We start from the raw sequence: 13,340 nt of genomic DNA, 5'->3' as shown, positions 1-13,340 counted from the left end.
GGAACGCGAACGGGGTTCTGGAACGGATTAAGTTCGGATTCCAAGGTATCTCCGTTTCTGTGTTCAACATTTCTACTAGCGTCTTGAAAACATAATGCCACATGACTTACCAACACTGTAGAAACTGCTGAACTTAAGTCGGTGGCCCTAACAGTTAAATTATATTGTTTAGTTGTCTCGTAGTCTAAAGATGTGACAATATGCAAACTCCCTGTATTTGGATCCATCCAAAATAATTTCGAGTAGTCCAAGGTACCATCTCCAGCCTCAATAGAGTATGTAATTCCATTGAATGGCCAGTCTGGATCGCTTGCATAGACTTGTCCAATCACAGCGTAAGCTAAATAGAAAAAAAAAAAGCAGATTAATGTTAGAAGCAAAGGTACGAAAGGAAGAACTCCCAGTATCATGAAATCCAAGAAGACCTAGGTTCCTAGAAACATAGAAACATAGAAACAAGGAAGATGACGGCAGATAAGGGCCATAGCCTATCAGGTCTGCCCACTCTACTGACCCACCCTCAAGTCTACTATCCTAGGGATTCCACTCCTGGTGACAGGTTCCCTTGGCTTAACCCTCTAAGGGATCCCACTGGGCATCCCATTTGCTCTTAAATTCTTGCACGCTGTTTGCCTCGATCACCTGCACTGGGAGCTCGTTCCAAGGATCAACCACTCTCTCGGTGAAGAAATATTTCCTGGTGTCGCCATGAAATTTCCCGCCCCTGAGTTTGAGCGGATGCCCTCTTGTGCCTGAGGGTCCTTTGAGAAAGCTATTTTATAGAGACACATAGACCCATATTCTATAAACAGCGCCCTACCAGTGACTATCTTAAGTGTAAATTGCCGTTAAAAAAATACAGTAAATGCAATAGAAAAAAAAAAAGTAGGCCCTTACTGGCACCTAAAAAAAGTGTGTACATCACAGCTATAGAGGCACTTTAGGACACTTAGGACTCCTTTTAGCGCACGTATGATATTACCACACGCTACACCATGTGCTACGCAGCTAGAACTAACGCCAGCTCAACGCTGGCGTTAAAGTCTAGCGCTCGCGGCAATTCAGCGCACGCTACTCCGCGCGTTAATGCCCTAACGCACCTTCGTAAAAGGAGCCTCTAATGTCACTCCAGGCGTGGCTAATGCCAGAAGTGGCAATAGGCATTATAAAGTGCCTCCGTAGCTGTGATTCACGTGAAAGGCAGGCGCTGGAAATGTGGGCCTTGAAGCCGCGATTCTACAAACGGACCAGTGAATCCGGCCCATAGGGGACCTTTTACTAAGCAGGGCTAAAAAAAATGGCCTGCGCTATCTCCAGCTTGTTAAGGCCACTTTAGTGCTGCTGGGAAATGGCTGATTTTTCTGTTTCAGCCATAATGGCCATACATTCATTTTCCCATTAGCGCATGACCATTAGTGCATGAGCACTTCCTGACACCTGTTTTGCAGGCGATAAGGACTCGTGTGCTAATCTGTTGGCGTGTGGCAACGTACCTGCACTAACCGATTAAGGCAGATCCCACCTACTCTTTGCACCCAGACCTGCCCCCAGCACTAAAAGATAAAAACTATTTTTAGCACATGCATGCAAAAGTTAGCACGGAATGCTTGAGGCGCCCCATGGTAGGGCATTTTAACCTGCGGTAAGCAAGGATGTGGTGAGACTGGAGTCGGTGCAGAGAATGGCCACCCGGATGGTCTCGGGACTCAAGGATCTTCCATACGAAGAACGGCTTGACAAATTACAGCTATACTCGCTCGAGGAGCGCAGAGAGAGGGGAGACATGATCGAGACGTTCAAGTATCTTACGGGCCGCATCGAGGCGGAGGAAGATATCTTCTTTTTCAAGGGTCCCACGACAACAAGAGGGCATCCGTGGAAAATCAGGGGCGGGAAACTGCGAGGTGACACCAGGAAATTCTTTTTCACTGAAAGAGTGGTTGATCGCTGGAATAGTCTTCCACTACAGGTGATTGAGGCCAGCAGCGTGCCTGATTTTAAGGCCAAATGAGATCGGCACATGGGATCTATTCACAGGGCAAAGGTAGGGGAGGGACATTAGGGTGGGCAGACTAGATGGGCCGTGGCCCTTATCTGCCGTCTATTTCTATGTTTCTATGTTTCTAGTAGGGTTTCTAGACATCCGGAAAAACCCTGACATGTCCTCCTGTTAGAGGACTGTCCGGGTTCCCAGACAGACTTTCCAAAACCCAGCAGTTTGTCTGGGCTTTGAAAAGCCCCAATGAGCTCCGGCCGCATCTGCCATTTTCTAACTCTGAAAATGGAGGCTCAAATTTTCTGGGAGCAGCTAAGGGGACCATATTAGCCCTATTTTAATCTGAACCAATTGCAGTTATATCTCTGGGGACCATTCAAAGTGCAGGTTTTAGCTTTTAGAAATTTAGGCTGGTAGTTACTAAGCTGTAATAAAATAATGCATTTTACTGCAACTTAATTTACTGAAGAATCCTTTTACTAATGCATTCCTACCGCTGCTTCAAAACTAGGGTAACCAGATTTTACATAGAGGATGCTGTGGATGGGCAGACTGGATGAGTCATTTGGCCTTTATCTGCCATCATGCTACTATGTCTCTAAAAACATAAAGTTCTATGATATCACAATGCAGGTGTAAAGAACCTTAGCCAATAGGGAGAGGAGGAGATGGTGGATGCTGTGGATGGGCAGATTGGATGGACCATTTGTCCTTTATCTGCCATCATGCTACTATGTCTCTAAAACCATAAAGTTCTATGACATCACAATGCAGGTATAAAGAACCTTAGCCAATAGGAGAGGAGGAGATGGTGGATGCTGTGGATGGGCAGACTGGATGAGTCATTTGGCCTTTATCTGCCATCATGCTACTATGTCTCTAAAACCATAAAGTTCTATGACATCACAATGCAGGTGTAAAGAACCTTAGCCAATAGGGAGAGGAGGAGATGGTGGATGCTGTGGATGGGCAGACTGGATGAGTCATTTGGCCTTTATCTGCCATCATGCTACTATGTCTCTAAAACCATAAAGTTCTATGACATCACAATGCAGGTGTAAAGAACCTTAGCCAATAGGGAGAGGAGGAGATGGTGGATGCTGTGGATGGGCAGACTGGATGAGTCATTTGGCTTTTATCTGCCATCATGTTTCTATGTTAGAGGTCAAGCTGCAAACTAAGGACAGTGCATAATTTTTTACATTACTCACCTGGAACAACTTCCGAAACACTAAACACATAGGATGTTCTCTTGAAGACTGGTGGGAACTCATTCACTTGTGTGGTTTTGACGTAAACATAGATTGTTTCTAGAAGAATATAAAATAAAGTAGCAGAACGCTAGGATTTGTTCTTATTTGCTCTGCTTCAAATAAAATATCGTTAGCACCTTGTGAAACCAAAAGGAGAGGAGTATAATTTATTTATTCTCTGAAGATAATTTTTGTTCTCAAGTCAACAGGGTTAGCAGCACGGTTGAAGTTGTACTCAGTTATACTCAGAGCTTACGAACTGAGCCAAAAACTCCTTCTGTTTTCACACATTCCCCTGTTGACTGAATTTAGGCACCCAGATTTGGGCATGGTTCCCAGATCTGCCTATAAACTAACTAGTCAATTAAGTACTTACAATCAATTATTAGAGTTAACAAGGACTTAAGTGGGCATTAATTAAGAGTTGTGTGCGGATTTGTTCTACACTTTATTTTATAACAAGTGTGCCGAGTGGCATAGAAAGGGGGGCAAAGGGGTGGAGCACCCTGGCAGCCATCTTGGCAGGTGCACTGGCATCCCTCTTCCACCCTCGAGATAGGGGGGTTTCTCTTAAATGCACAACCCCCCTCAGTAACTCTTAAAGTCTTCTATTCTTTGCCGACAGTCAGCAGGAACTGCTTCCTGCTGTTCACATCGGCTCCGAGTCCTCCATCTTGCACAAGGTGGTATAAAGGAGACAATGACTTAATGTAGAGGATGCACAAGAGAAGAAATAGAAGAATGACCCTATGTATATGCATAGGGTTACCAGAGATCCCGATGTCAGAGGACTGTCCAGGTGACCAGAGGGATTTCCAAAACCCGGCAATTTGCCTGGGTTTTGGAAGGCCCTGAGATCTGAAGGGCCTCTGCGCATGCACAGATATTGATATGATGACATCACACGCATGGCCCCAGACGTGGTCCCATCCTCGGGGAAGGAGGCAAGAGGTTTATATGGGGTGGGGCTGGGGGGGGCATAACGGGGCAGGAAATCTTGGAACCCTATATATGCACAAAAGCAAGGCAACCAAGAGAGGATCAAAAAGATGATTTATTTTTTATATATTTCTAAAATTTCTAGACCGCCTAAAACTAAGTGGTTAACAATTAAGAAACATTCATGAACGATACATTTACAAAATGCATTCAAGTTTTATTGCAATTACCTAGTAATTTCATCCTCCTAAAATAATGTTGAGAGCTCAGTAAATTTATACAGTAGCCATCCCATTAAATAAAGTGCAATAACCACAGCTTAAAATTCTTATTAAATATTTCTCACAAATAGTTAAAATAAAAAAGCACCTCCACAACCAGTTGTGTCTTCAACATCATTCTCTTTCTGGGCACCATATCCAAAACCAAGGTTTATTGCCTTATATCAAAATCCAACACCACACCATGTTTCGATGAAAAATACTTTCCTCGGGGGTTAACAAAAATCGTACATTGTGTGCAAGTAATATATAACAACACTCTCAAAATCTTACAGCACAGCAAACATACATACCATGAGAAATGCACAGAGCCCCTTGGACAATGCACTTAAATATTCATGGGGTTATAAGGACTGCCTGGCCTGGATTTGGAGGCCATTAGCAGCTAAGTTATTTTTTCTTGCTTTTGCTATGGATGTTATGAGCTGGACTATACTGCCTTTTGTTACATTCACCCACTGACTTCCATCTGTATTAGGCGTGCCGTTTGATACCACCTGGCAGGCTACTTTAGTTGCCTTGTTTTCTTGGACTATTTTTCAGCATTTACACATAAACAGCTTTTGTAGGAGTGGAGTTTTTTTGACCAGATGAAGCTGAACTGAGGCCTTTTTCTCCACTTCTTTTCTTTTTCTTTTTTCCCTCTCTCTTTGGGGAGTGTGAATGTTGTGGGTTGTAAGTAAGGCCTTGTAGTGTTGCTGGGTGTGTGTATCGTTTGTCCGTGTGGGGCTTGTTTTTGAGTGAATAAGGGATATATTCGGGCACTAATCCTTGAGTAGTTATTCAAAATACCCAGGTCCAGCACATTTACGTCTTTCCCTTGAAATATAATCACCTCGAGGTAGGAAAAAGCCGCAGAGCCCCTCCTCCACAAGCCAAACAACAGGATTAATGAAAAGGTGGAGACTCTCACGGTGTAAAATTAAATCATTGGCATAAAAAAACTCCTCGATTGATATTTTACTAGAAAAAAAGCCTTGTGCAATGCAAACCTTTGGGTATTTGAATAAAGCCACCGTAGAAATGTTATTTTACAAACCAATTTTCTTATAACCACAATAGAGAGATACTCACTTGAAATCAGAAGTGATTTTTTCAAGGGAAAGCCGTAAATGTGCTGGACCTGGGTATTTTGAATAACCCCATGAATTTTTAAGTGCAGTTTGTCCCTGCCGACTCTCCTGCTATCTGCCGCCCTGAAATCCCAATAAATCCCTTATTCCGCAGTGCAAGCCCGTGGTTTTAACCCGCAGGTTAAAAGCCTGTTCTGTTCCACAATCTGGCTGCAAGCGTGTTCTGTTTCATGTAATTTGGCTGCACCTAGGCCAAATTGAAATGATTCCTGACGAATGTCCATTCGTAGGGCCAGCTAAACTGCCGCCACCGCTTCCCCTTTGACCTCGCATGTGCTAAGAGCTAGCACATGCGCAAATCCACAAGGATGATCTGCACATGCGTCTCGATCACTCTACAGCGATCCATGGGATGACTGTGCGTCCGATCACCTCATTTGCATGCTGAAGCTGTTGTGAATCGGTCGCTCGGCAAGACTCGGCTACGGATCGCCCAGCCACGGTGAGTTTAGTGAATCTAGGCCTATGTGTCTGCAACCTGAAGCTTCCCTTGTTTTCTGAAATGGATGGAGGATCTGTGCCACCTGAACAACAAACAGTTTATATCATCTAGACAATGGTAGATAAGAAAGAAATAGAATACTTACGTTTATAATGTGGAGAAGCAATGTTTTGGATCATTACTCTCAATGAGTATTCATTTCCAAGTGCTAGATTATTTGGGTCCTCAAAATTCAGATCTCCGTTTACCTAGGTTAAAATGAAACATGTCTCCACGAGTTAATAGGACTCTCTGTAGCATATAGTATGCAAACTGCTTTGGTTGTACCACAGAGAGCTGATATAGCATGAATAATTAGTGATTTTTATTTCGCCATTACCTTGTGGTTCAAGGTGGATTACAGAAGAGGATTCCTGGACATGTCCAGAGGTGTTACAGTTCTGTGCATAACATGACGAGAAAATCTCATTGGCAAGCTTAAACTTAATTTTGGTGACAGAAAAAAGAAAAACTGAGCCCAATGAAGGCCTGGTCAGAATTTTGAAATATTGTGCTGAACTCTTCTCTAACAGCCTCCTCTACGGGGCCGACATAATCAAAAGTCAGATGGACAGAACTTCTCTTAATGCAGACATTTCAACGTTGGTTTTCATGGACCTTACACAGGTCTGGTTTTCAAAATATCAATATAGATATTGACAACAGACATATCGACAAACAACAATTCTAGTCTGAGAATTTCTAATTTGCACATCTGGCTATCATGAAAATCAGTCCTTTTTTTGTGGCTCTTATAGTTTGGAGCCTGGTCTAAGTTGGAATCAACATGTAATCCTTTTGCAGAGCTCTGACTGAAATCACAGCAGGACCTCCATTTACACCCGATGAGGTAGATCAGATATACCTGAGTAATAGCATTGAATAGAATGCATATGTAAGACTTAGAATGTTTTGTATTATATTAACCAGATCTATATCTGGGATCTGGGATTTTTGTGTTATATTAAAAACAGATTTATATCTGCGATCACAAAGCTATTTCATAATCATTGTTAAAAATGGGGACGGGGTAGAATAAACAAGGGGTTGAAAGGCTGCAAGATGAGAGGGATTAAGAAGAGAGATGACTGTAGAGGAGGGTCACAGAGGGGAGACAGAGAGCTAGAAATGGTGGGGAGATGGAGGAATATCAAAGGCTCTTAATCCGGTCTGAGTGTACAAAGGAGGTGACCCAGTATATCAAACAACCAAAAAACCTCATACGAACATAAGGATTGTCATAGGACAGAACAAAGGGCCATCAAGCCCAGTATCCTGTTTCCAACCCGGTTCATAGACAATTGCGCACAAGACAATTGCGCGCGGACAAAATCACGCAGACAACTGGGCGCGAGACAACTGAGCGCAAGACAAATGAGCGGAAGACAATTGAGCGTTAAGACAAGTGAGCGCAAAGGCAATTGTCTTGCGCTGAGTTGTCGCTGCGCTCAATTGTCTAGCGCGCAAATGTCTTACGCTGAATTGTCTTGGCGCTTAGTTGTCTTGCGCTGAATTGTCTTAGCGCTGATTTGTCTGCGCGATTTTGTCTGCGCGCGATTGTCTTGCGCGTTTTTGACCTGTCACCTTCCAACCCAGGTCTCACATACCTAGCTAGATCCCAAGTAGCAAAACAGATTCTATGCTGCTTATCCTATAAGCAGTGGATTTCCCCAAGCCATCAGAGGAGAAGCTTCTGCCCACACAAACGCAACTTCAGGGCGGCACAGGCAGGCTTCACCGGCTTCAGTTTATTTTTTGAAGTGCCGCGAAGGGAGGGGGGAGGGAAGGAGATAGATTTTGCCGGAAGTAGGGAGGGGGCTGCAGCGCAATCGGTGACCGCGCGCCTTCCCTCCCTTAACTGCGGGGACAAGGCCATTCACCGCTCCACGGGGCAGTGGATGGCCTTGTCCCTGTGCCCGCAGTGAGCAGTTCCCCCCCCCTATTTCGGCGGGGTACCTGCAGCTACTCGTGGCTTGCCGCGGGTAACTACCACCGTGTCATTCTCTAATGTGTATGTTACTTATAATGTAGCATCCTACATATATATATAAAAAAGTAAGCCCCTAATTTTCTTCACAGAATAGGCTCCAAATAGCCACCTTCTTGGTGACTAAAAATAGATTAAAGGGGCATTTATTTTTAGATCTGGAAATGGCATGAGATTATCATTGGAGAGTATGAGTAAAGGTAAGTGTTGGAAACTCTATGTTTTCTGTGGCAGAGGTGAGATTTTGGGAACACTTTGACAGGCCGATTACGCTTAAACTTTTGAAAACCCAACATTCATGTGAATGAAATGAAGATGGTTAGTAATGGAGAAAGTAAGATTAGCATTGTTTAACACGCGACGCATTGTTTTAAATTTATTTTGTACGTTGATTGTAAACTGCTTACGTTTAGAAGCGGTATACACATTTTTAAAATAGATAAATAATTATTTTGGCGTCGGTTAAAACATAAAACAAGCAAACGAACCAACCACTATTCTTCCAGAGCCAGGTGATTCCATTTTAAATCGCTGATTTTCTCCAAGACCGGACAGCCCAGTGAAGTTGAATTCATTGTACCGGTCTTCCACATCGACATCTTTGCATTCCTGTGCCAAATCTATAATGTTGCGACCTTTCACTTCATTTTCGGGCACTGCGACACTATAGAGAAAACATCAATTCCTTAGATTACTCATATTTTCCCTCTCCAGTTACAATTTTTAACCCCAGTGGGCCAATATTTAGAAGGCGTCTATCTGGGTTAGAGAGTTGCGCGGGGACAGAAATCCCACCCGTCCCCGCCAAAGTCCCACCCGTCTCCACCCGTCCCCGCGAGGAATCCCACCCGTCCCCACACGTCCCCGTGAGGGATCCCTCCGTCCCCACCCGTCCCCGCGAGGAATCCCCTCCGTCCCCACCCGTCCCCGCGAGGAATCCCCTCCGTCCCCGCCCGTCCCTATAAACTTCAGAAATAGTTATTTCATTTAATTATGCTACTGAATTAAAGGTTCTGGTAGAAACCCATTTACAAATAAGCAAAAAGACTTTATTAATTTGAAAATATTAATTGGGAAGAATACATACTTTGTAAACGGGTTTCTACCACAGCCTCTAATGTTTATAAATTTTTATCAATACAACTAATATACTACTTTATCCTGAAGCAAAAAAAAAAAAAAAAGAAATAGAATTCTTTTCCTACCTTTGTTGCCTGGTTTCTGCTTTCCTCATGTTCTCATTCAATTCCTTCCATACACTGTCTCTCTTCCTTCTACATCTTCCATTTGCTCTGTTACTGTGCCTCTCCCTTTCTTCCCCCTTCCAAATTGGTCTGGCACCCATCTTCTTCTCTCCGCTCCCCCCATAGTCTGGCATCTGTCTTCTTCCCTGCCAGCATCTTCTCCCTATTCTCTCTTCCTCATTTCCTTTCAATGTCCTTCTCCCCCCCATCTTCCCCATGTCCTTTCAGCGTCCTTCTCCCTCTCTGTCTTCCCCATGGCCTTTCAGCGTCCTTCTCCACCCCTTTGTCTTCCCCATGTGCTTTCAGCATCCTTCTCCCCCCTCTGTCTTCCACAAGTGCTTTCAGAGTCCTTCCCCCCCGCCCTTCCCATGGCCTTTCAGCGTCCTTCTCCACCCCTTTGTATTCCCCCATATGCTTTCAGCGTCCTTCTCCCTCCTCTGTCTTCAAGTGCTTTCAGAGTCCTTCCCCCCCCTCCTGTCTTCACCATGGCCTTTCAGCGTCCTTCTCCCCCCCTCCTTCTCTACCGCCTCGGGTGCAGCACAGCCGGCCAGGTCCCCTTACTTTTGTGGCACTTCCCCGACCGACCGACAACAGCCCCGGTCCGACAAACCTCCCTGCCCTTAACCGCGAATCTAAATTACCTTCTTACAGCTGCTGTAAGAAGGTAATTTAGATTCGCGGCTACAGGGCAGGGAGGATTGTCGGACCCGGGCTGTTATCGGTCGGTCGGGGAAGTGCCACAAAAGTAAGGGGACCTGGCCGGCTGTGCTGCAACTGGGGCGGGGCGGACCGCCCCCTCCCTTGGTAGCCACTCGAACCGCCCCCCTCCCTTGGTAGCCACTCGAACCGCGAGGCTACTCTCTTTCTCCTTACCTGCCCTGCCTGCAGCACAGAGCCGAACGGGAGTCTTCCCAACGTCAGCGCTGACGTCGGAGGGAGGGAGGGCTTTGTTTAAGCCCTCCCTCCCCTCTGACGTCAGCGCTGACGTTGGGAAGACTTCCGTTCGGCTCTGTGCTGCAAGCAGAGAAGGTAGGGAGAAGAAGAGCCGCGCGACTGAGTACATCCAGCCCCGCAGGAGCCCCGCGACCCTCGGAGGCGTCCCCATGGGATCCCTGCGACCCTAGGGGGCGTCTCCACGGGATCCCCGTGACCCTAGGGGCGTCCCCACGGGATCCCCGTGACCCGAAGGGGGAACCCGCGGGATGCCCGCGGGTCCGCGGGATGCCCGCGGGTCCGCGGGATTCCCGTCGTCCCCGTTCCCGTGCAGCTCTCTACTCTGGGTAAAGTCATCTGGATAGATTAAGTACATAGTTTTAACCAGATGTTCAGTGGACTTAACCAGACAGACTCAACCACTAAATGTAATTAAAATTAACTAGATAAACTTATTTGGATAACTTTTAGACCGTTATTTCAGCGGACTGACTTATGTGGTTACATTTAGCAAGACAACATTGACATTTGACATCGGGGAAGGGTGTGTGTGTCAATATTTAAGAAATTTAATTGGCCAGAAGAAGATCCTGGCCACTTAACTCGCTTGCACAAGGTTATCTGTTCATAGTCAGTGGTAATTAACTGGTTAGTGTCACTGAATGTCAACACTGACCACTAAAATGAAAACCAGCTATTTTATGGCTGGTCTGGGGGCAGAGTCGGCACTTATGCAATTAAGTAGCCAAATTGGACTGCATAAAACTTAGGGCTCCTTTTACTAAGGTGCGCTAGCGTTTTTAGCACACGCGGGATATTACTGCACGCTAAACAGCTAGAACTAATGCCAGCTCAATGCTGGCGTTAAGGTCTAACACGTGCGGCAATTCAGCGCATGCTATTCCGCGCGTTAATGCCCTAACGCGCTTTAGTAAAAGGAGCTCTTATGTGGTGTCACTTAGGGCTCCTTTTACAAAGGCGTGCTAGCGGTTTAACACGTGTAATACCGCACGCTAAACCGCCAGCCGCGCTAGCCGCTACCGCCTCCTCTTGAGCAGGCGGTAGTTTTTAGGCCAGCGTGGCGTGATGAAAATTCACGCGCATTATCCCCGCTTAATAAAAGGAGCCCTTAGGTGATTAAGTGCTGAATATCACACGTGGAGGGACATTTTCAATAGGATGTCTAAGTCTGACTTTGGTCGTTTCTCGGAAAACGTCCAAACAGAAGGCGGAGAAAATGACCATTGTCGAACTCTCAAGACATCTGACTTTTTCCCCCCCAAAAAATGACCTACTTAGACGTTTTGGCCCATAGGACATCTAACTTTTTTTAGCCATTAAAAAAAAAAAAAAAAAAAAAAAGTCCAAATTAAAAATGTCCACAACGAAACCATTTGGACATAAGCGGAGCCACTATTTATACTACACTGGCCACACAGACATGCCAGCAGAGCAGTGGGGCACCTTAGGAGGCACTGCTGTGAACTTCACATAAAGGGTGCCAGGTACACATCTCACCATAACCCCCATGCCTTATACAGTGAGCTCTCCAAAGCTCCCCCCCAAACCCACCTACCACCCCAATAGACCTAATAGCTGCAGGTGTCGCCTATATCTAGGCACAGTGGGTTTTGAGTGGGTTTTGGTGGGCTCACACTTTCTTCCACAAGTGTACTAGTTAGGGTGGCATGTGGGCCTGGGTCCTCTACTCTGGAGTCTACCGCACTGCCCCCAGGCTACTCCAGGAAGCTGCTGGCAGCTCTTCTAGGATTAGATATAGTATCTGCAGCTGTCATAGAGACGATATGTACTGTTTCATGCAAATCTTTTTGGGTGGGAGGGGGCCAGTGACCATTGGGGGCATGTGGGTGACATATTTCCATCTCTCCAGCGATCATCTGGTCAGCTTGGGCACCTTTGATCCGTATTGATTTTAAAAGCAGGTCTAACCCCCAAAAATCCAAATTGTGTCCTGGATGTTTTGTAAAATGTTTGATTATCACTGCAAAACATCCAAGTCCTAAGTCTGCCCAAATCCCACCCATAACACGCCTCCAACATGCCTCCTTGAAATTTAGATGCACTGCAGACAAAAAGCCTAGCAAAACTTTAGAATGTCAATTTCAAAAATGGCAGCTTGGATGTTTTGGCAAGAAACACATCCAAGTGCCATATATGCTTTGTTTTGGATGTCTTTCTGTTTGGAAAAATGAGCCCCTTTATCCACATAAGAGAGCCAAATACATAAACCTGGACAGGACCTGGCATTGAACATCCAGGGTTAATGCTGAAAGCAGCTAAAATCACTTACTGTGGCCAGTTGAATATCTACCCCTATCTAGCTAAACTAAAGCCACAGGCCTGGAAAGCCTAGGATGCTGCTTCAAGGTATCTTAAACCAGTGGTTCCCAACCCTCTCCTGGAGGACCACCGGGCCAATCGGGTTTTCAGGTTAGCCCTAATGAATATGCATGAGAGAGATTTGCATATAATGGAAGTGACAGGCACGCAAATCTGCTCCATGCATATTCATTAGGGCTAGCCTGAAAACCCGATTGGCCTGATGGTCCTCCAGGACAGGGTTGGGAACCACTGCCTTAAACGATCTTTCCCCTCATTAAAAGGCGTTATCTATGCTGGAAAACTAGGGAAATATCTTTTCTTCAAAATCACTGAGCTTTGGAATAACCTTCTTGCCCTGCTGCCGAATCAGTGCTCTTTCCAAGTATTCCGAAAGCAGCTGAAAACTTGGCTATTCTCAAAAATGTAAATCTCGCTCCTCTCTTTATAATCACTAATTCTTATTATGTTTTACTGCCTTATATTAAAGGTCCTGTAAACCGTACCGAGCTCTATCTTTATAGAGAGGACGCGGTATAAAAAACGTAGGGCTCCTTTTACTAAGGTGCGCTGGAGTTTTTAGAGATTTCAGATTAGCGCCTGCTAACCCCACGCTACGCGGCTAGAACTAACACCAGCTCGATGCTAGCGTTAGCGTCTAGCGCACGCGGCATTGAAGCGCGCTATTCCACGCGTTAAAGCCCTAGCACAGCGTAGTAAAAGGAGCCCTTAAGGTTTAGTTTAGTATCTGGA

General features: G+C 45.4%; 1 protein-coding gene across 4 annotated transcripts in view; it reads right to left on the bottom strand.

Annotated features, from left to right (window-relative positions):
• The window catches only part of CDHR3 (cadherin related family member 3), a 102,626-nt gene that overhangs the window by 52,928 nt on the left and 36,358 nt on the right, over positions 1-13,340 (bottom strand). For all 4 annotated transcript variants that reach the window (XM_033957596.1, XM_033957599.1, XM_033957595.1 and 1 more), the window contains 4 exons: positions 8,563-8,734; positions 6,190-6,292; positions 3,208-3,306; positions 111-340 (listed from right to left, as the gene is read on the bottom strand). In XM_033957596.1, coding sequence (XP_033813487.1) covers positions 111-340; positions 3,208-3,306; positions 6,190-6,292; positions 8,563-8,734 — 604 coding nt within the window. The remainder of the gene's footprint in view (positions 1-110; positions 341-3,207; positions 3,307-6,189; positions 6,293-8,562; positions 8,735-13,340) is intronic.

This window comes from Geotrypetes seraphini, chromosome 9, assembly GCF_902459505.1.
Source record: "Geotrypetes seraphini chromosome 9, aGeoSer1.1, whole genome shotgun sequence".
NCBI classification, from domain to species: domain Eukaryota; kingdom Metazoa; phylum Chordata; class Amphibia; order Gymnophiona; family Dermophiidae; genus Geotrypetes; species Geotrypetes seraphini.
Note: the sequence above shows the minus strand (reverse complement) of the source record. Positions and strands in the feature narration are given on the sequence as shown.